This window comes from Saccopteryx leptura, chromosome 6 (assembly GCF_036850995.1).
Source record: "Saccopteryx leptura isolate mSacLep1 chromosome 6, mSacLep1_pri_phased_curated, whole genome shotgun sequence".
NCBI lineage: Eukaryota > Metazoa > Chordata > Mammalia > Chiroptera > Emballonuridae > Saccopteryx > Saccopteryx leptura.
The window spans coordinates 68,369,926-68,394,175 of NC_089508.1; the positions used below are offsets into that span (position 1 = coordinate 68,369,926).

A 24,250-nucleotide genomic window follows, 5' to 3' on the forward strand; every position below is an offset into this window, starting at 1 on the left:
TTAGAGCGAGAGAGTGAGAAAGGGAGAGGGGCAGGAACAGGAAGCATCAACTCATAGTAATTGCTTCTTGTGTGTGCCTTGACCGGGCAAGCACAGGGTTTCCAACTAGTGACCTCAGCATTCCAGGTCAACACTTTATCCACTGTGCCACCACAGGTCAGGTGCTTGACTCATTATTTAAAAAAAAAAAAAAATGCTATGAGAGTATTTTTTACTCTCATAGAGTATATTACCAGTGGGAGGCAGCATTGTACTCTGGTTATTCTGTATCTGGACTGGAAGTTAGTCTGAATTAGTTAATATTCATATTTGAATAGTAAATTTTCTATTTACCTATTAAACATGCCTTTTTATAAAACAACTGTTCTAATAAAAATCTTTCCAATATTGAAAACCAAAGACTATTTTTGAGTGTCTACCTTGTTCCTCTAGCTGTGTAGGGCATAGAGTATAAGTTTCAGGGTCTGCCTTTAAGGAGTTTTTAATTTAGTTGAGGAGATAAATGATTTAAAATGTTTAAATAACAGTTTAAGACAGAAGAAGAGGTGTCTGAGGATAGTTTGTAATTTATTGCCACACAGATGGCACTAGAAGTATTTCATGATTCAGAGAATAGAGATATCAGTTTAGGGTAGGTATAGAATTCTTTATTAAGAACACTGTTTGGATTCATTTGTGATGGATGGATAAGATTTAGAAAGACAAATTCTTACTCTTTTCCTGAGTGGGAGAGTGGCTTGAAAGTAATTGTGGATATAGGAAAGAACATATATAAATAAGGTTGGTCCAGAAACAGTGAGAAAACCAGTTAGACTAGAGCCAAAGGTTGGCATAGAGAAAGTCTAGCACCTTAAAATGATAGAATTAGAAGATGGTTTAAAGGTCACCTAATCTAACCAGCCATCTGGTGCTTTATTTCCCTCTACCACATTCCAGCCAATTTGTCGTCTGCCTTCCAAGAAGGGAAACTCAACTCTAAAGGCAGCTCATTCGGTTTTTTAATTACCTTCACTATTATATCAAAATTACATTTGTATTTCTTAAATTCTATTTGTTGGTCCTGATTCCGTTTAGAATGAGTGTAATATTATTTACATATGAGAGCACCTCACATATTTGAAGACAGCTATCTTGAACCCTTGTATTTCTCTGTAAAAACATCTGACCCTGATTAGGTTTCTTCTTGGCAGGTTTCAGTGTATCTGTATTCTTTGGGCTTTTAAAGAACACTAGAGTATGGTGGTATTACAGCTTCTTTCATCAGATACTATTATGTTTTGGCAGTCACGCCACATTCTTTGTATGTTAATGATTCATATTGAGCTGGCTCTCAGTTAAATATCCCAAAGTTTTTTGTTTTTGTGTTTTTGGCCAATAAGCCATTCTGTGTTTGTGCATTTGTACTAGGGGCCCAAATATAGACCTGTTTTTCCTGTTAACATTTCATCTCACTAGGCTCCACTTAACAACTTTTAGTATATTTTTGAAACCAGATTCTGATATTTGTTATTGTTTTTCAACTTACAGGACCAGTCTATTTGATGAATGTTGTAACTACATATTTATCTATGTCAGTTATTGCAATGTTAACCAGGGCAGGTGTAAAGAGTCTAATAGTGTACATTTGCTCTCCTCCATTTTTATTATCTGGAATATTTCTCCAGCTTGTCCCAAGGATTTTCATGAGACAGCTTGTTATGTACTTTGTTGAAATTAAATACACCCTGTCAAATCTTCTGCTGCAGTGAAAAAACAAGTCAAATATATATGTTATCATTGTTTTAATAAATAGCTGGTTGAATGTGTGTAACTGATCTCTCTTGATGACTAAACATTGTACTAAATAGACATTAAGCACTTTTCGTTTTTCTTTTTGAAAATTGGAACACTTGCCTGTTTTTAGTCTTTTGGCTGTGACATTCCCCATGATCTCTCAGAAAACAACCTCTGTTGTTCGTTGATCTCATTTGCAAAATTTCCCTAACCTGGGTAATATTTTTCCAGAAAATATAAATTCATTTAGAGCAGTGAGATTCATTCTTGAATTCCTTTATTTATCTTAGTGTTCTACTTTCACTTTACCAAGGTACTTTTTTCTTTAAACCTTCCATTTTTTATTTTTTGTGACAGAGACAGGGAGAGACTGAGAGAGGGACAGATAGGGACAGACAGACAGGAAGGGAGAGAGATGAGAAGTATCAATTATCAGTTATTCGTTGTGGCACCTTAGTTGTTCATTGATTGCTTTCTTGTATGTGCCTTGACCAGGGGGGAGGGGCTACAGCAGACTGAGTGACCCCTTGCTCAAGCCAGTGACCTTGGGCTCAAGCTCGTGAGCTTTTGCTCAAACCAGATGAGCTCATGCTCAAGCTGGCGACCTCAGGGTTTCAAACCTGAGTCCTCCGCATCCCAGTCTGACACTCTTATCCACTGCGCCACTGCCTGGTCAGGCTCCATTTTTTTTTTTTAAGGTTAAGAAGTAATAGTTATTTATTGTAGAAAATTTTTGGTTCTTTCTACTTTAGCAGGCTATATTCTTGAAATGGAAGATCAGAGACAAAGTAGGAAACTATTTCTTTATTCTCTGGACTTTATTAACATTCAACTATCAGCCTCTGTTAATCTTATCTTTTCCTTTTTGTCTGTACTCTAAAAACAATAATTTATTCAATACCTTAGTTAATTTTTATATATTTATTTATTTTTAAAGATTTTATTTATTGATTTTACAGAGAGAGGAGGGGGATGAGAGCGAGAAGTATCAACTCATAATTGCTTCACTTTAGTTCTGTGGTTGCTTGTATGTGCCTTGACCAGGCAAGTCCAGGATTTTGAACTGGCAGTCTCAGCATTCCAGGTTGTTGCTCTATCCACTGCACCACCACAAGCCAGGCATTAGTGCCTTAGTTAATTTTTAAATAAAAAATTTATTTTAGAATAGTTTTAGATTTACAGAAAAGTATCAAATAGAGTTCTTAGAATACCCCACAGCTGGTTTCCCCCACTGTTAACATTTTATATTGCCAGGATATGTTTGTCACAACTAAGAAACCATTATTGGTGTGATATAATTAATTAAACTCCAGCCTTTATTGAGACTTAACTGATATTTCCACTAATGTCCTTTTTGTGTTCCAGGATTTTGTCCAGAAAACCATATTATTTTTAGTATCACGAATCCTTAGTCTTCTCTGATCTGTGAAAGTTTCTTCATCAGTTTTCTTTCTAATGACTTCCATAGTTTTGAGTAGTACTGGTCAGATAGTTTGTAGAATTTTCTCTCAATATGGGTTTGTCTGCAATTTTTCTCATGGTTAGACTGGATTCATGAGTTTTAGGGAATACCACAGATATGTAGTACCCTTCTCATCACATTCTAGAATGGGTACATGTTATCAATGTGACTTATCACTGATAATGTTAACCTTGATCATAGGGCCAAAGTAGTGTTTGCCAGGCTTTTCCACTATAAAGTTACCTTCCTCCTTAAAAAAGGCCTGGGAGCTAGTTGATAGAGTTCAGAAGTTAGCCTCTTGTAGTACAGAACAAGGCAGATGAGGGTGGAGAATGGATCAAGGTTTAGATGCAGACAAAGAACAGCCAGCAAAGTCCACAATTTTTGTCTCTTAGCATCTATTTCTGTTCTTTAGATGAAGAAACTTTTATCTCCAAGATGGAGGAGATATGCCTGACCTGTGGTGGCGCAGTGGATCAAACGTCAACCTGGGCTTGCCTGGTCAAGGCACATATGGGAATTGATGCTTCCTGCTCCTCACTGCCTTCTCTTTCTCTCCCTATCTCTCTCTCTCTCTCTCTCTCTTCTCTAAAATGAATAAATAAAAATAATTAGAAAAAGAGGAGACACAAAATTCCGATTTGGTATTGTATCATTTATGTAGTGATGCCAATTCAGGCATAATAAATACTACTCGAAACCTTAATTGTAGCTGTCCCATCAGTACTTGTCACAGTAGGGGAATTGGGGAAAAAAGAAACACCACAAAGGAAAACTGTCCTAGCCCCTGTGTTTATAGATAGTCACAAAGTCAACATTGAATAATCATAGCATTCTCTGATACTTTTTAGTGCCTCAGGTGTTTTGTTTTGTTGTTCTTTCATTTAAATTTTTTTTTATTTATTGATTTTTGGAGAGAGAGGAAAAGAGAGAGAGAGAAAGACAGGAACATAGATCTGTTCCTGTATGTGCCCTGGCCTGGGCTTATTTTTTCCTTTTTAAACCTGGTGGAGTGGCCCAAACATTACCATGGGATCCAGGTCTTTTGAGGTCCTGTTTTGTTTTTTTTTTTTACAGGGACAGAGAGAGAGTCAGAGAGAAGGATAGATAGGGACAGACAGACAGGAACGGAGAGAGAGATGAGAAGCATCAATCATCAGTTTTTCATTGCGACACCTTAGTGGTTCATTGATTGCTTTCTCATTATGTGCCTTGACCGCGGGCCTTCAGCAGACCGAGTAACTCCTTGCTCAAGCCAGTGACCTTGGGTCCAAGCTGGTGAGCTTTTTTTTTTTTTTTCTAAAGCCAGATGAGCTGACGCTCAAGCTGGCAACCTCGGGGTCTCGAACCTGGGTCCTCCACATCCCAGTCCAACACTCTATCCACTGTGCCACCACCTGGTCATGCGAGGTCCTGTTTTTTTTGTTTTCCTTTTTTAGTTGCTGCTGTTTCCTGTCAATTTTTAAAATAGGTTATGGGAATACCAAAAATTTCTTCAGTGTCAGTCTTTCTTGTCCTCATTTTGTAACAAACCAGGATCAGTCACCCTGACCAGTCACTCTTCTCTGCATGTTGGTTAAATAGCAGGAGTTAAAAAAATCATCAAGGGCCAGTCTCAGCTCTTTCAGTATAATGGACCTCTGATCGTGTTCCCTGACAGAATATTTTGTTTTTTTTGAGCACTAGCATTCTCTAGACATATTGAACCCAAGACTGTGGAGACAGGAATAAAAAGTTCTATAGGTAGGGTATTAGGTGTGATAGAGAAGGGTTACTTCTATCTCCACCCTTTGATTTGCAGACTTAGCCATGAAGTAATGGCATCCTATTGATCATCAGCATGGACAACAGCACCCCTCATATAAGGTGTTATCCCCTGGCTGGTGCTGTTCCTTGAATGGCATTCTGCTGTTCTGTTAAGCCACCTCCTTTCAGATGAAGAGCTACTTGGTTAAACCCAAGCAAGTTTTGTGGGATTAGACCTAGTGCCATATTTCTTCCAGATGGGCTGGAATTAGGGTGAATGAGGCACTCACCTTGGGTAAAAAAACTTAAGGGAGTGCCAAAGAACAGTAATCAAGATAAATACTAATTTAGCCTGACCTTTGGTGGTATAGTAGATAAAGTGTCCACCTAGAATGCTGAGGTCAACAGTTCGAAACCCTGGGCTTGCCTGGTCAAGGCACATACAAGAAGCAACTAAGTTGATGTTTTCTGCTGCTACCCCCTCATCGTCTCTCTCTTCTCTCCAAAAATCAGAAAAATCTAGAAAAAAAACTTATTAACAACAACAAAAAAAGAGACATACCAATTTAATGCAATATATATATATATTTTTGTATTTTTCTGAAGCTGGAAACGGGGAGAGACAGTCAGACAGACTCCCGCATGCGCCCGACTGGGATCCACCTGGCACACCCACCAGGGGGCGATGCTCTGCCCTCCAGGGGGTGATGCTCTGCCCCTCCGAGGCGTCGCTCTGTTGCGACCAGAGCCACTCTAGCGCCTGGGGCAAAGACCAAGGAGCCATCCCCAGCGCCCGGGCCATCTTTGCTCCAATAGAGCCTCGCTGCGGGAGGGGAAGAGAGAGACAGAGAGGAAGGAGAGGGGGAGGGGTGGAGAAGCAGATGGGTGTTTCTCCTGTGTGCCCTTGCCGGGAATCGAACCTGGGACTTCTGCACGCCAGGCCGACGCTCTACCACTGAGCCAACCGGCCAGGGCCTAATGCAATATTTTAAACAATCAAAATTAAAGCAAAATTTTCATGATGAAGAAGATGCCAACATTTTAAATAAAGACAGGATCTAACAGTGTCATTATGCATCATGTCAGATCCAGAGGCAAAAGGAAGACTATTTACCCTATAATCATGTTTCCGAGTTTATTTTATTTTATTTTTATTTTATTTTATCTTTTTTATTATTTTTTATTTTTTTTATTCAGTGGAGGGGAGGCAGAGATGGACTCCTGCAAGCACCCGACTGGGGTCCACCCAGCAGGCCCACTAGGAGGCAATGCTCTGCCCATCTGGGGTATTGCTCCATTGGTCAGCAACTGAGCTCTTCTAGCACCTGAGGCAGAGGCCATGGAGCCACCCTCAGGGCCGGAGCCAGCTTGTTCCAACTGAGCCATGGCTGTGGGAAGGGAGGAGAGAGAGAGAGAGAGAGACAGAATCAAGAGGGGGAGGGGTAGAGAAGCAAATGGGTCCTTTTCCCGTGTGTCCTGACCAGGAATTGAACCCAGGACATCCACACACTGGGTGGACACTCTACCACTGAGCCAGCCATCCAGGGCCTCTTTATTGTTTTTAATTTTTTTTTTTTTTTACAGAGAGAATGAGTCAGAGAGAGGGATAGACGGGGACAGACAGACAGGAACAGAGAGAGATGAGAAGCATCAATCATTAGTTTTTCGTTGCGCGTTGCGACACCTTAGTTGTTCATTGATTGCTTTCTCATGTGTGCCGTGACCGCGGGCCTTCAACAGACTGAGCAACCCCTTGCTGGAGCCAGCGACCTTGGGGTCAAGCTGGTGGGCTTTTGCTCAAACTAGATGAGCCCGTGCTCAAGCTGGCAACCTTGGGGTCTCGAACCTGGGTCCTCTGCATCCCAGTTCGACGCTCTATCCACTGTGCCACCACCTGGTCAGGCTCTTTATTTTTTTAATGGTTTATTTGCCCTTAGAACATTAAAGTAGTTAGATAGAATTTCAAATTCAAAGTAAATATATTAAAACTGACATTATTATTTTAAGTTTAAACATTTATACCAAAAACAAAATTCATTATAATTTTTATTTTTCTGGCATTAATGAAAGCAGTTTCTTCAGGAGTAGTATCTAAATGTCTGTCTTGGAGCTTTAAGGTTGCAAAATGGAGAAGACACATTAAGATAACTACTACAGATGCCTTGAGCTTATACACTGTTTACATAAACCTACTGATTTTTCTAACTGCTTAATTTACTTAAAAAATGAGAATAAGACTGATTATAACAAGTTGAAATATTTCTTTTAATGTTTGAATTGTCATTGTTTATCAGTTAATTTAGAAGGGCCTTTAATGTCTGAGATGCTATATCATGTTGACAGTAGATTCATACATTTTTTATTATTAACACTGTGTTTTTTATTTACAGAAACTTATTGGAGAAGTGTTTAATATCGTGAGCCAGCAATCTACTGCTCGACCTGGCTGCATTATTGAGCTTGATGCAATAACCAACCAAGTAAAAACATGCTTCTGAACTGGTGATATTAATAATACTGCATCCCAGTGTTTTATATGCCATATGATATATTTCATTCTCAAAATAATTTTCTTGTTTGATATGAAATACAGCCAGCTTCTCTTGATTCTTGTAGTGAAAAAAATCTAATGATCTGAGAATTATTCTATTCCAGCTGAATTGTATCTATAACCATATTTTCTTATGTAAAGATCATTTGATTCAGTTAGGGAAGCCGTGAGGGAGAATACAAGACAGCTGCACAGATGCTTGGTTTGCAGTTTCTCTTTTACTATATTATTACTCATTTCAACTCAGTTGAGGGTGACTTCATCTGTAGAGTGTTTGCCTTGTTAGGCTGAATATTAGGTATTTCCATGAGGTCCATTAAAATGCAGATGAAAATGGGATCAAAATATACATTTATTTTTGACCCACGGGTCTATTTGTATAGCCAGTATTCTTCCCCAGCTCCTACTGAGGGAATGAGGACCTTCTCCTTATAGGGAGTTTGTGAATTCATTCTGGCTCTCAGGATATTTGTTTCTTCAGGATCATGTTTATGGACTAAGAGAGAGAAATAATGTATTCATTCTAAATATATAAAAAAGATTACTTTAGTGAGAAAGTTACCAATATTTTCAAACAGGAAATGAACAAAGAGCCAACCATATTTAGAAACAACTATAGTGATGTCATTAGTTTTCCATGGTGCCTTGCACATTTTTAGGGGAAAAAATGTAATAATTTTCACCATGTAGAAAAATTACCACATCAGTTCTTGGCAACAGAGCTGTGGATGTCAGACACAAATTACTAAGGCCTCCTAGGAAATCCTTAACTTTTATGTCCCTTAGTATGATGCCTTACAAATTTATCCTGTGATTTCCTTTTCTGTTCTATAGGGATATAGATATATATATAAAAGAGTGGACTGGCTTCATTCCCATAGATGTCTTAATTTTTAATGGAGTTTGTACTAAATTCATCCCCCACTTTAGCTCATTCTTTACTCTTTACTATAGAATATTAGACTGTGAATTGATGATAGTCACTGGCATTCTGCTTTTCACTTCATATCTGCTCACAATTTTTTCCTTCCTAGTAGTGACAGTCCTTTTTTTTTTTTAATTTAGTGAGAGGAGGGAAGGCAGAGACAGAGTCCTGCATTTTCCCCAAACGGGATCCACCTGGCAAGCCCAGTAGGGGGTGATGCTCTATCTAGGGCATTGCTCTGTTGCTCAGCAACTGAGTTCTTCTTAGTGCCTGAGGCAGAGGCCATGGAACCATCCTCAGTGCCTGGGGCCAACTTGCTGTAATCAAACCATGACTGCAGAAAGGGAAGAGATGGCGGGGGAAGGGTAGAGAAGCAGATGGGTACTTCTCCTGTGTGCCTGGCCAGGAATTGAGCCTGGGACATCCACATGCTGGGCCAATGCTCTACCACTGAGTCAACCGTCCAGGGCAGCAGTGGTTACCTTTAATACAAGGGCTGGTACAAGTGTCCGTCAGTGGACGTGTGGATTAAAAAGCTGTGGTACATATATACAATGGAATATTATGGGGTCATGAAAAAAGAAGGAAGTCTTACGTTTTGTGACAACATGGATGGACATGGAAACTATTATGTTAAATGAAATAAGCCAGGCAGAAAAAGAAAAATATCATATGACTTCACTCATTTGAGGAATCCAGTGAACAATGTGAACTGAAGAATGGAATTGAGACAGAAGAGAGATTAAAGGGACCAGAGGAAAAGAGGACAGAGGGAAAGGGGATGATAGGATGGGATAAACCTGAAGGGAAAGGGGGAGGGCACTATGGGGAGGGGGACAAGGGAGATGTTGAGGGGAATACAGGGGAGGCGGGATGCATCCGGGGCAATGCTAGAATCTATGTAAACACAATAAATTAAAATCAATAATAAAAAATACAAGGGCTGGTAGCCTTAAGCACTGATAAATGACTTAGGCTTTTTATAAATAATAAAGTTTAAAATTCATTCTGGGTTTGTGCCCAGTATACTATACGATTATGTAGTTGTGAAGACAGTAGTACCTCTTTCCCTTTATTTCATTTAATCGTTTTCTCTGAGTAAGGGACCTTTTATCCTATGAATATGAAGACTTTTTTCATATTTCTACTTAACAGCTATCTAACTGTTCTTACACACTTCTATAGTAGGCTTTTGTTTGGATCTAGCCTTTTCTTAATTTGTTAATTTTTGCGATTCTGAGTCGCCATTTGTGATTGTTTTCACTCTTCTCTGGTCCAAAAACATGACCGTGTAGCACAACTGCTGACAGTGATGCCTTCCACCTTCTAGAAATCCTAGTTATGTGTAAGTACGTTTCTCCAGACATTTGTCATCCCTGCCTGTTAGGATTCCTCATCATTCCCACCAGGCAGATTTACTGGTAGTACTTTGAGAACCTTTCTGGGTTTTGGTTTTTTATAAATATTTTCAGAGTAGAATTAGGAAAACCAAAGAAGTTCTGTATTAGTGTGTCTAATGTAGTTAGCTTTGCCTCCTCCAGACTGGCATGAGTGAGACCTGATACTTCTAGCCCAGAGGTATAGACCACTAAACTATGTTTTGTTTTGTTTTTTGTTTTTTTTTGAGAAGCAGACCTGTTGTTTTCATTTGAGCCTCCTCATTCTGCTATTGGCTGTAGCATCTTTGAAGGACTTTTCTCTCCCCAGACAGTTCTAATGATTTTTCTTTGTTTTTTCTCTCCAATTAGTAGATAAAGAGTAAGAGTTGTTAGAGATTTATTGCTTCTTCATTAGTGTTCTTGGGGTAGTGGTGTATAGGAGTTAAGGAATTTCAAAAATTAAAAACTTCACTTTTTTCATATTTGTAGTGTGGTTCAAATACACAGTTGCTTCATGTGTTTCAAGAAGACTTTATTATAGGATATAAACCACATAAGGAAGATTTGGAGAAAAAGGAAACAGCAGTATTTTTCCAGCCATCACAAGGTATTTTAATAGTCTTGAGTTTACTAACCTTAATCTTAAAAAAAAGATCTCCAGAAAGCTTTTGATTACAGATTTTTATATCACAAGATTTTCACATCATACTCATAATTTTTAGCAAATATACCAGTTCTGTCAGAATTGCTTGTTTGTATATTTAGAAGGCATGTGGCTGAAATTACATTTTGAAAGACAGTTTCATTGAAGAAATGTTATTTATGGAGTACTACTGGGCCATAAAAAAGAAGGAAATCTTAACTTTTGCAATAGGATGGGTGAACTTGGATGGTATTAATACTGGGTGAAATAAGCCAGTCAGAAAGACAAGTACCATATTATTTCACTCATGTGGAATCTAATGAACAAAATGAATTAACAAACAAAATAGAAACAGACTCATAGAGAATAGACTGACAGCTGTCAGAGGGAAGGCAAGGGAGGCGGGTTGTGGGGCTGGGTGAAAAAGGTGATGAAATTGAGCAAAGAAGAAGAAGAAAACTCATGGACACAGTCAGCAGTGCAGTGATCGCCAGAGGGAAGGGCGTGTAGGTGGGTAGAGGAGGGTGAAAGGGGGTTTGATGGTGATGGAGGGAGGCTTGACTTGGGGTAGGGAACACACAGTGCAATATACAGGTGATGTATTATAGAATCGTACACCTGAAACCTATAAAATTTTAACCCCAACAAGTTCAATTAAATTAAAGAAATGTTATTTATGAAATCTAGTTTAATTCTTTTAAAAAAATAATTGTAATTGTTTAACTCTACAATTAAATTGTTCTGAATGGTAATAAGTTCCCTATGGTATCTCAAGCAAAACAATTAATATTAGTATAAGTGCAAAATATAATAATAAATTGCTACAGACTCTTGTTGAGTATAGGGTATAAGATACATTGTTTCGTATGCTAGAAACTTCAGGTATGCTGTGAATTAATGGTACTGTCTTACCGTTTTCTCTGAATATGTAACATTTTTCTTTTTGTTCTCCATAAGCCCTTTCAAAAACAAACCATATGAAGTTTACTTTAAACTTTAATATTTTGCATAAAATGTTCCTTTAGAAGGTATAACTCTGTGATTATAAAACTACCATATTCTGTATTGAATAGAATACTTTCTACTTAAAAGTAGGAAAGACATATTTTACTTTAATAATTCACTTTCTATGGTGAATTTTTTTACTTTATAAAGAGTTTTCAGATAGTTTATTTCATTTGGTTATGGACATATTTAATTTTCCTAGTGTAGTTTTTATCATGGAATTGTGTATACACATTTAAGGAAAGTATTTCTAATGAATTTCTACAGATAATTTCCTTTAGTGGAAAATCAGAAAGAGTTCTTATCTTCTATGAGGCTTATTAGCTCAAAAATCTTTTCACCCTTCAGACCAGTAATTTTTTCCCTTTTGTGTATTTTTTATATAGTATATCAAACTTTTTCTTCTATATAAGTTATTCAGTTTTCTCTTTCTTTCTTTCTTTCTTTCTTTCTTTCTTTCTTTCTTTCTTTCTTTTCTTTTTCTTTCTTTCTTTCTTTCTCTCTCTCTCTCTCTCTCTCTCTCTCTCTCTTCCTTTTCCTTCCTTCCTTCCTTCCTTCCTTCCTTCCTTCCTTCCTTCCTTCCTTCCTTCCTTCCTTCCTTCCTTCCTTCCTTCCTTCCTTCCTTCCTTCCTTCCTTCCTTCCTTCCTTCCTTCCTTCCTTCCTTCCTTCCTTCCTTCTTTCTTTCTTTCTTTTGTATTTTTCTGAAGTTGGAAACGGGGAGGCAGTCAGACAGACTCCCGCATGCACCCAACTGGGATCCACCCGGCATGCCCACCAGGGGGTGATGCTCTGCCCATCTGGGGCATCACTCTGTTGTGACCAGAGCCATTCTAGAGCCTGAGGCAGAGGCCATAGAGCCATCCCAGCGCTCGGACCAACTTTGCTCCAATGGAGCCTAGGCTGCGGAAGGGGAAGAGAGAGAGAGAGGAAGGAGAGGGGGAGGGGTAGAGAAGCAGATGGGCGCTTCTCCTGTGTGCCCTGGCCGGGAATCGAACCCGGGACTCCTGCACGCTAGGCTGACACTCTGCCACTGAGCCATAAATTATTCAGCTTTCATGTTTTATTTTACTATCACTATAGCTTAACAGTATTACTTTATAGATTATTTTCTACTATTTTATAGATTTAAAATTTTTAAATTTAAAAATATGCTTTTCCTTAGCATTTTACCTTTATTTGGGTTTAACTTTTTTATATGCTTTCCAACAAACCTAGCTACCATTCATCATGCTATTTCTAACAGTACGTACATGTCAACTTACTAGAAAACAATAGTTATATAAAGTTGGTACGTATTTTTATTCATCCCTCTATGGGCCCGTGTAACTTTCAAGTCTCATATTAATATATTGATATTTTATTAATATATTCAATCTTTTACCACAAGGTGGCATATACATCTTGTTATATAATGTCTTAGTAACCATTAATATTCTTAGTAGCAGTTATCCACTCTAACCTGAGATATCAAAAGTAAATGCTTTTGCAAGCTGTCTGCAGATAGAGGCCATAGGAACCATCTTGTGCAATTGTCATTATTTTTTCTTCTGTCGGTGTTTGGTGAACAAGAAAAAGCCTATATAATAGCTATTGGTTTATATATCAATAATCTCTTATTTATTTGCATTTCAACAATCATTTATTTTCATCTGATCACAATGAGCTATAATGGCAGGGTTTGGTGTATTTGTGATAACGCTGTGTTTTCTTTGCTTTCTAGTTTTATATATCAAAAGGCCTAGCCTGACCAGGCAGTGGCACAGTGGAGAGAGTGTTGGACTAGGATGCAGAGGACCCAGGTTTGAAACCCTGAGGTCGTCTGCTTCAGTGCAGGCTTGTCTGGCTTGAGCGTGGGCTTGTCTGGCTTGAGCACGGGCTCACAAGCTTGAATGAGGAGTCGCTGGGTTGAGCGTGGGATTGTAGACATGACCCTATGTTCGCTGGCTTGAAGCCCAAAGTTGCTGGCTTGAGCAAGGGGTCACTTGCTTAACTGGAGCTCCCGGTCAAGACACATACAAGAATGCCAATCAATGAACAACTAAGGTGCCACAGTGAAGAGTTGATGCTTCTCATCTCCTCCTTTCCTGCCTGTCTGTTTCTATCTGTCCCTCTTTCTATCTCTGTCTCTCTTGCTAAAAACAAACAAACAAAAAAACTTTCTCTAAAACAACTCAGTGTTAATGAGAGCATAAAGGGGGCCTACTTTAGATTAAAACACTCCTTTTTTTGTGACAGAGAGGGACAGACAGGAACAGACAGGAAGGGAGAGAGATGAGAAGCATCAGTTCTTCACTGAGGCACCTTAGTCATTCACTGATTGCATTCTCATATGTGTCTTGACCAAGGGCTCCAGTTGAGCAAGTGATTCCTTCCTTGCTCAAACCCGGAACTTTGGGCTTCAAGCCAGTGACCTTTGGGCTCAAGCAGCAACTATGGGGTCATGTCTTTGATCCCACACTCAAGGCAGCGACCCCACGCTCAAGCTGGTGAGCCCACTCTCAAGCCAGATAAGCCTGTTCTCAAGCCAGTGACCTTGGAATTTTGTACCTGGATCCTCTGCGTTCCAGGCTGACGCTCTTATCTACTGCACCACCACCTGGTTAGGCTAGAGAAAGTTATTTTATAGGAATTTCTCTGCCTAGTTAGTTGTTATGTCATATTACTCATGGATATAGATGTTCTTAGTATATTTCAGTCAGTTTACAGTCATTGTTTTTATTGCTCACATCTTCCTGTATTAGACTGGTGAGGGTTCTTTCAAGCTGGTCCTCGGAATCCTTTTGGCACAGCCTTGTTGGTCTTGGTGGTTTACTTTCTTTCAGGCACAAGTGTATGTTCCTGGCTCCTCTTGTAGATGTCCTTAACAGGAATGGAATCTTCGCTCCAAACTGTTTCTTTTGATGAGGAATGCGATTTAGAGACAGTCTGAGCCCAAGCACTGCTCATTGCCACTAAATTGTCATTATGGATTTTCATTTTTAAGGAAAGTTTTGTTGTCCTGTGTAGATCTCATTTTTATATATGAAGAGTACTACTTATATATATGAAGAACAGGGAAAATTATGCCCCTAAATAATGTCTTTCCTGGGTTTGACTCCTGATCAGGGCACATAGGAAAAGCAACAATCTGCTTCTCCCTTCTCCCTCTCCCTCTTCCCCTGCAGCAGCCAGTGGCTCGATTGGTTTGAACATGGCCCCGGGCACTGAGGATAGCTTGCCCATCAACCCAAAATGGGGTTGCTGCGTGGATTCCGGTTGGGGCTTATGTGGGAGTTGGCCTCACTATCTCTCCTCCTCTCACCTAAAAAAATAATTTTAAAAAATATCTTTTCAAAAATATTGTCTATTTCTGAAATGTCCCTTCTGTATCACTAACACTGTCCCTCCCACCATGAATTTTTTTAAATGCTCTTTTATAGAGGAAAAACAAGATAAATGTTTATTTTATTTTTTTCTCTTAATTGCCAATTTTTCAAATAAGGAGTTACTGTCCCAGATATGTGGGGGGCGTGCAGTGAAACTGGCGTGGCACGTGTGCCGCCCAGCCCTTGTGGCTCTCTGTGTGGCTGTCACTTTCTTATCCTGCTCTGCCTTTCTCTCCTCTTTTCATTTTTTCTTCTTCTTTTCCATTTTTCTTGTGTGCCCTCTCTTTCTTGTTTGGTATTTTTATGAATTCATGTTTTCTTTCTTTTTTTTCTATAGTCAATGTGTTTAAGTGTATTCATTTTTACTCTCTGATGCTCATATTGTCCCGTCTTTGACCAATAGGTGTGCCTTCATGTTTGCTTTTGTATACTTTTTTTATTTATTCATTTTAGAGAGGGAGAGAGAGAGAAGGGGGGGAGAAGCAGGAAGGATCAACTCCCATATATGCCTTGACCAGGCAAGCCCAGGGTTTCAAACTGGCGACCTCAGCATTCCAGGTCAACTCTTTATCCACTGCGCCACCACAGACCAGGCAGCTTTTGTATACTTTTGATGTAGCCCCATTAGTATTTGATAACTGTCTAACTGTTGGCACAAAGATTATATAAAACAGCTTCTAAATGTCTATTCTTCCTTCTTCCTCCCAACCTCTATGCATAGTAAGAGATGTTTATAAAAATGTCTGTTTTTAATGTTATAGAAATGTATTAATTTAAATATTGTTTTCCTTTAAACAACAGGATATCGCCCACCACCATTTTCAGAAAAGTTCTTTCTAGTAGTAATTGAAAAGGACAGCAATAATAACTCTATTCTCCATATGTGGCACCTTCATCTTAAATCTGTACAGCCATGTTTAAGTAAGTAATTGTACCCTAATTTTTATGTAGAGATGATGTGAAATATTATTTTATTGAATATTCTTTAGTTTACTTAATTTTTTAAAATTATTTTTATTTATTTATCCTTTTTTAGAGGAGAGAGAGAGAGAGAAGGAGGGAGGAGCAGGAATCATCAACTCCTATATGTGCCTTGACTGGGCAAGCCCAGGGTTTTGTTTCGGGGTTTTTTTCACAGAGACAGAGAGAGAGTCAGAGAGAGGGATAGATAGGGACAGACAGACAGGAACAGAGAGAGATAGAAGCATCAATCATCAGTTTTTCGTTGTGACACCTTAGTTGTTCATTGATTGCTTTCTCATATGTGCCTTGACCATGGGCCTTCAGCAGACCAAGTAACCCCTTGCTTGAGCCAGCGACCTTGGGTCCAAGCTGGTGAGCTTTTTGCTCAAGCCAGATGAGCCTGCACTCAAGCTGGCAACCTCAGGGTCTCGAACCTGGGTCCCCTACATCCCAGTCTGACGCTTTATCCACTGCACCACCACCTCGTCAGGCTAGTTTACTTAATTTTTTTAAATGAAGATCTAGAACTGTAAATTGAGGTTGATGAACTGAAGTATGTGTATGCTGAACTTTTAATCACGTTGTAAATCATTAATGAAACAGGTTAATCTAAAACCATGGACATGTTAGGCATAAAGAAATACTGACTTATTTCTTTCATCAGTACTTAATGTTTACTGTGACTCTCTTCTAGATACTATGTCTCTATAAGTCCCTTTAGCTATAGAATTACTATTGTATATACTTTGTTGTTAGATAATATTGATATATAATGCCTTCTGATACAATGTACATTAGCTTTTGCATTAAGAGAAGAAGCAGATTTGCTTTTTAGAACAATATGGTTGAGCATCTGAACTGAAGCTCATAAGTAGAACTGTTTTTGTAACACTTTAGGAAATGCAACCTTGATAAAAAATTATTTCAGGCATGCTTTTTAACATATATATTAATTTCTTAACAAAGTAGAAAATGTATAGTATGAAGCAAAAAAGAAATGATCATAGATCTTTTTAAAACAAACTTTTACTTTCTGAAAGATAATTCTTTTTTTTTTTTTTTTTTCTTTTTCATTTTTCTGAAGCTGGAAACAGGGAGAGACAGTCAGACAGACTCCCGCATGCGCCCGACCGGGATCCACCCGGCACACCCACCAGGGGCGGTGCTCTGCCCCCCAAGGGGCGATGCTCTGCCCATCCTGGGCGTCGCCATATTGCGACCAGAGCCACTCTAGCGCCTGAGGCAGAGGCCACAGAGCCATGCCCAGCGCCCGGGCCATCTTTGCTCCAATGGAGCCTTGGCTGCGGGAGGGGAAGAGAGAGACAGAGAGGAAAGCGCGGCGGAGGGGTGGAGAAGCAAATGGGCGCTTCTCCTATGTGCCCTGGCCGGGAATCGAACCCGGGTCCTCCGCACGCTAGGCCGACGCTCTACCGCTGAGCCAACCGGCCAGGGCCTGAAAGATAATTCTTAAAGAGCTACATAGATAGCCATATCAAAATGAATCTTTTGTAAACTATTTAATGCAAAATATTTGAGTCATTAAAAGAATTTATTTCATGCCCAACCTTTGGTGGCACAGTGAATAGAGAGTCTACCTGGAATGCTGAGGTCGCTGGCTCGAATCCCCAGGCTTGCCCGGTCAAGGCACATATGAAAGGCAACTACTGTGAGTTGCTGCTTCCCTCTCCTCCCCCTACCCTCTTCTCCCCCCCCCCCCCCCCCCCCCCCGTCAATCTAAAAAAAAAAAGAAGCCCAATGATTTGATAGAACATTTTTTACCTGTGGCTAGTATAGGCTAATCTTGAGACAGCAGGAATCCAAAAATTATTTCAAAGCCTTTGGAGTTCATTCATGGCATTACATGACAGAAAGCAACTATCTTTTGGTTCTAACACTCACAGCAGAGTTTACTTAGTGTATATTGCCGTTCACAGCTAGAACTTGAGTTTATCAGTGTGTTGAAAATCCTGGCAGAGTTTAAAATGATAGGCTTAAATTTAGACGGGGAAGGAACATGTTGCATTTCTTCTAGGTGCCAGTCACTGAGATAGGTACAGTATAAATGTAAGATAGATACTGTTCCCACTTTACTGATGAAATAATGTTAGGTAACTTGACCAAGTCCTGCATTTAGCTTGTCACAAAACCAAGTTTCAAAATCAGGTCTCTGGCTCTAAAGCCTTTGCTTTTTTTCTGCTCTTATTTTCTTTCTTAATATTAGATATATATTAGAAAATTGCCTGTTTTAGGAAGAGAAATGTAGTTCAATCTTTTTAGCCGATGAGAAAATAGCCAGAGATAGTGAAGTGCATTGCCTAAGGAAACATATCTAGTTAGTGATGGAGCCAGGAATAGTACTTCTGTCTTCTGACTACTTATTCAAGTTTGTAGTCTTATTCTATTTAACAAAAAAAGTTTTCATATTTCTTCTTGAATGGTCTGCCGTTATAAAATAGAGTGACATATTTAATGTTTGCCAACAGCAAAAGGGGATGATTGATTATTATCACTTGGTATTCTGGTGCTTTTCAGATGTACAAAGCAATAAGACATCATCCTTGCCCTTGATGAATCCAGTCTAATGGGGGCGGGGGGAGACACACATACAAATAAATATAATGCAAAATAGCCCTCATATGTAGCAGAAGCAGAGGTAATAATCTGCTTAGAGATTTACACTTCACTCTGATGTGAAAGGTTGAAACTCTTTGGAAGAAGCCAGTCAACTGATACTTCTATTTTTTTGTATTTGTTCTTGAAATCATTATTTTGTTTCAGCACTTAATATTTAAGAGGCTGGTATTTTAGTATTCTCTTTGTCACAGCTAATTATATGACCTAAGGAAAATCATTAAGGTCTTCAAGTTTAAATTTCTTTATTTATTAAGTAAGGCAGTAACCTTGTTATTTCTCCAAGTTTGAGTCCATTTGTTTCAGCAACACCTGGCCTGCTTATTCATATAGATTTCTGGGATCTACCCCAAAGTAGCTGAATCAGTGTCTCTGTAGTTAGGCACAGAAAACTTTTATGTTAACAAATTCCTCAAGCTTTTTATGTGTTTTAAAGGTTGAAGCCCTGGTTGATTAGCTCAGTGGTTTAGAGCCTCATCCTAAAACGCTAAGGTTGTGGTTTTGATCCCTGGTAAGGGCACATACAGGTAGCAACCAGTGACTGTATAAATAAGTGGAACAACAAATGAAAAGGAGAAAAAACTCTCTCTCCACCCTACCCTCTCTGTCTCTCTAAAATCAATCAATTAAAAATAAGGTTGAGAACATTAGATTAGAAATTTAAGGTTTTTTCTAGTTTTTAAATGTGATTCTTCCCTGACACTGTCCCTGTGATGGAGATGCTAAGAAAGAGTAAAAGAGTTAAAAATATATACATATATTTTTAATTATCAAGGTAGCTGAGCAAAGTCTGAAAAGTAATCTTGTTTCCAAAGTACTTTTAAGAAACCGTGTTTTTAAAATGATAACAAAATGTATTCTATTTGATGTATATAGTGATGATAGTAATATATTTCATAATTTTGTGATTTAAAGCTAAAGCTTCAGAAGGTATTTCATCAGAGAGTCTACTTTCTGTCCCGGGACAGAAGAACACAGACTCTGTTCCAGAAGCCTCTCCCAGTATGAGCCCCATGTCGCATTCTTCCTCCATTGCCAATCTCCAAACTGCTAGTAAGCTTATTCTGAGTTCTAGACTGGTGTATAGCCAACCTCTTGATCTCCCAGAAGGAATTGAAGTAATAAGAGCAACACCTTCAGCAGGTAAGGTACCTTTAAGACCAGGGTGTTGTACCTCAGCGTGATCTTCATTGGATAAAATGCATGGACTCTTCTGAAATACGCTATATGAACATTAAAATAAAGATTTAATTTTTAGGAATGATATATTTGTTTAGAAACATCTTTATAAGGAATAATTTTCTGTGGTTAATGTAATCAACTTGACAAAATGGTGTGAATATTTTAATGTGAAGTTTCTTGTCTGCAGTATGACTTCGTGTAAAAAGAAATACTATGATAGCAAAATTGTAAAGAACAAATATGTTAATTTGTGAATCATTGAAGCTTATTTTTTTTAAATTAAGGCTTTTCCTCTATCATATGCTAATCGTGTCTCACTTTTATTAAGTACGTTTGAACTAGAGTTGGCAGATACTTTGGTGAAAAAAGGTAGGATACAAAACTAGAGTTTGGCTAGTCCATAATTGTACTGACTTTAACAAGGTGTAGGAGATAGTTTGGAGGGCAGGGTTGGAAGACAAATTTAAAAAGATCTGTCACTTCATGAACAAGAATGTGATGGCAACAGGGGTGGGGGGTGGGGGTTGGGGGGAGGGGGGATGGGGTGAAGAAGGAGAGAGGGGTTGGGGGAGGGGAGGGGCACAAAGAAAACCAGATAGAAGGTGACAAGACAATTTAACTTTGGGGGAGGGGTATACAGCACAATCAAATGTCAAAATAATCTAGAGATGTTTTATCTCAACATATGTACCCTGATTTATCAATGTCACTGCATTAAATTTAATAAATAAATTTAAAAAAAAAAAGATCTGTCACTTGAAGAATTATAATGGAGGAGTTCCTAGAGTAGTATTTTTGGGGAACTGAAATTGGAGATTCAAGACTATATTCCAGTTACTTGTAAATGATTTTGAGTGTGAGGGTTCTCTTACTCATCCCTAAGACAGGGTTGAATTCAGAGTTGGAAAGATCACATTAAGTGTTAACTCTGGGCTTTTGTGGCAGGTGCAGATCTAGGCCAGTTTTTTCATTTTTAAAAATATTTGGTAAGTTTGGGATATACTTAAATAAGTTTGTTAGCATTGATAATAAATTATAATTTTCAGGAGCTTTATAAAATACTTTCAGATATGTTATTTGACAGTAACACTCCAAAAGAAATGGTAACATTATTTAGATGGAACAAGCTCAGATGTTTAATTTGGTTTTCCACTGTTATGAAGATACCAGTGCACTGGAACTTGAATACAGGTCTCTGACCCCGATCTTAATCTCTGTTACCCCTATATTATTATATTGCTGTTACATCTCAAGTCTAAGATGATAGATAGGCAGTCTTAGTCTTTGGCAGCCAGGAATAAATGTGAGGGTTCTGGTTCATTGTTAAGAGAGTGTGAATTAAACCTGGTAAAAAGGGTGAGATCTAGTGGTCCGTTTAGCTGTCTGAAAACATTTTCATGGTAGGGGCTGGTCTAGGGTCTGTATTATTTGAGGGCAGGTTGGGGACATTTGAAGAGCAAATCATGAAGATTACATAAGCATCTATGATGAAAGTGATAAAAGCTAGAGAATGACAATCCAGTGGGGCCTGCTGTGGCAAAGGCATATCAAAATTATAGCAGATCACAGACCTATTTATTAAGGATTAACTGGAATTTATTTTAATGAAATATTTGCCTCATTTAAGCTTAATTACCTTAAAACAAATTAAGTGATTATTATTACATATTTTTATTTCATAAATGGGCTGTTCAATACTTCTGTAGATACCTTGAACAATGGACATTGTGTCAGGCACTAGTTAAGGGGGGACTGCAGAATTATTCTGAAGAAACTTATATTGACTTTGGATTGATCACATTCCAGAATTTGATTATTGGCATATTATTTTTGGTTCTATTATTTTGACTGACTGTATGCTTTTTCTTTTTTAAGGCCATCTGAGTTCTTCTTCAATTTATCCAGTGTGCCTTGCACCTTATTTAGTGGTTACAACTTGTTCTGACAATAAAGTACGCTTCTGGAAATGTAGTATGGAAACCAACCTACAATGTAGAAGTGATGAGAAGGAAACTTATCACTGGAAGAGATGGCCCTTGATGAATGATGAAGGGGAAGATAATAGCAGTACAGTGAGCATTGTGGGAAGACCAGTTGCTGTTAGCTGTTCATACACAGGTCGCCTTGCAGTGGCTTACAAACAACCTATCCAGCACAATGGTTTTGTTTCCAAAGAATTTTCCATGCACGTTTGCATATTTGAATGTGAATCTACGGGAGGGTCAGAATGGGTTTTAGAACAAACAATTCATCTTGATGACTTGGTCAAGGTAGGGAGTGTACTTGATTCAAGAATCAGTGTCGACAGTAATCTGTTTGTGTACAGCAAATCAGATGCCCTTTTGAGCAAGGATAGTTATCTCATTCCCAATATCAAGCATTTAGTGCATTTGGATTGGGTATCAAAAGAAGATGGCTCCCACATTCTCACAGTGGGGGTCGGTGCTAATATCTTCATGTATGGGCGGCTTTCAGGGATTGTGACTGAACAAACCAACAGTAAAGATGGAGTAGCTGTCATCACTTTACCACTAGGTGGTAGTATCAAGCAAGGAGTTAGGTCAAGATGGGTTCTTCTTAGATCTATAGACTTAGTGTCTTCTGTTGATGGTACACCTTCACTGCCTGTATCTCTCTCTTGGGTAAGAGATGGAATATTGGTAGTAGGAATGGATTGTGAAATGCATGTATATGCGCAGTGGAAGCATAGTATCAAATTCGGAGACACGGAAGCTCATACTCCTGATGCAGAAGAGACTGCAATACAAGATCATTCTGCTTATAAATCTAGTATGTTATCAAGAAAAAGTATTGTTGAAGGAACAGCTGTTGCTGATGATGTTTTTTGTTCACCAACTGTAGTTCAAGATGGTGGCTTATTTGAGGCTGCACATGTACTTTCCCCTACTCTCCCACAGTATCATCCAACTCAACTGTTAGAACTGATGGACTTAGGGAAAGTTCGCAGGGCTAAAGCTATTCTCTCTCATTTAGTTAAATGTATTGCAGGTGAAGTTGCAATAGTTAGAGATGCTGATGCTGGAGAAGGAACTAAGCGACATCTTTCTCGAACCATTAGTGTAAGTGGCAGTACAGCAAAGGATACAGTCACCATAGGAAAAGACGGTACTCGAGATTACACTGAGATAGATTCTATTCCTCCACTACCATTACATGCATTGCTTGCTGCAGATCAAGATACAACCTACAGAGTTTCAGAAGAAAGTACAAAAATACCGCAGAGCTCTGAAGATCATACTGAGAGCCAACCAGAGGATCAGTATTCAGAGTTGTTCCAAGTACAGGATATAACAACAGATGATATTGATTTAGAGCCAGAAAAGAGAGAAAATAAATCCAAAGTAATAAATCTTTCCCAATATGGACCAGCTTACTTTGGCCAAGAACATGCGAGGGTGCTTTCAAGTCATCTTATGCACTCGAGTCTGCCGGGCCTTACCCGTTTGGAGCAGATGTTCCTTGTAGCCTTGGCTGATACAGTGGCTACCACTAGTACTGAGCTTGATGAAAACAGAGATAAGAGTTACTCAGGTAAATATTCTCACTAAAAATTTACAAAGTTATCATTAGTAGAACTACTTGTATTACCTACTTAAGCAATGATTCATATTAAATTGCAGTCTTTCTTTAAGAGACCTTTAAAAGACAGTTACTACTATATTATTCAATGTGATTAGCTGTGAAAGGAAGGACAGTTGGGGTAGGCTGTGATATACACATAGGACTTCATGGGTCCGTGATATCTGTGTGCATTTCTGCATGAGTGTCTCCCTGAAACCTGTGTAGGATTTTGGATATAGTCTTCTGCTTTTTCAGATTGATTTCTATGGTTTATTTATTTATTTACTTTTAATCCTATTAATAGCCCATTTGTTAATTTTACTATTGAGCCATGAGGTTTATATATACTTCATGGGTTCAACTTGTTCATCTTATCATTCTAGATATAAATAATTTTTTCAATTACCCAGTTTTCTCCAAAAAGTCTTTTTTGATAAAGAGGATTTTGCATATTTTAATGTAATGTATGTCTTGCTTAACTCATTCTGTAACCAGAAGATTTTTGGCTACCTCCTGAAACTAGATTGCATTTTCTTTCATGCACATAGTTGAAGGTAACTGTTCTGATGCTAAATAGTGTCATTAACAAAGGGAACAATTAATATTGTGGAGATGTTTTATGTGCTGAGAGTTTTATATACTTTATCATATTTAGTTATCACAACAGTCTTCTAGGAGGTAGCTATTATATTTAATTTTATAGATGAAGACTGATTCTTGGGAAGATTAAGTGACATATAATATCACAGTGATATTAGACAAGTTGGAACTGGGGTTCATATGTGGATAAATTGTTGTCTTCAAGCCTGTATTCTTTAACTATTTTATAAAATTTCCAAATTTAAGTAAAAAAGATTGTTCCTCAAAGCCACCTGGAATATATATCTTTAAGGAGGCTTATACTCTTAAAATATATCCCCAAAGTTTTCCCTTGTATCGATGAAAATAACTGGAGACCTTAGAGGGTTTTATCCATACTTATTTCCTAATCATGTTAATTTAATTAATCCTAATCATTATGAATTTGTATGCAATAGAGCAA

The 24,250-nt window shown here is 38.4% G+C and overlaps 1 protein-coding gene across 3 annotated transcripts in view; it reads left to right on the forward strand.

Annotated features, from left to right (window-relative positions):
• The window catches only part of DMXL2 (Dmx like 2), a 203,306-nt gene that overhangs the window by 125,423 nt on the left and 53,633 nt on the right, over positions 1–24,250 (forward strand). For all 3 annotated transcript variants that reach the window (XM_066341820.1, XM_066341821.1, XM_066341822.1), the window contains exons 14-18: positions 7,372–7,461; positions 10,326–10,443; positions 15,652–15,771; positions 19,360–19,587; positions 21,502–23,178. In XM_066341820.1, the coding sequence (XP_066197917.1) occupies positions 7,372–7,461; positions 10,326–10,443; positions 15,652–15,771; positions 19,360–19,587; positions 21,502–23,178 (2,233 nt within the window). The remainder of the gene's footprint in view (positions 1–7,371; positions 7,462–10,325; positions 10,444–15,651; positions 15,772–19,359; positions 19,588–21,501; positions 23,179–24,250) is intronic.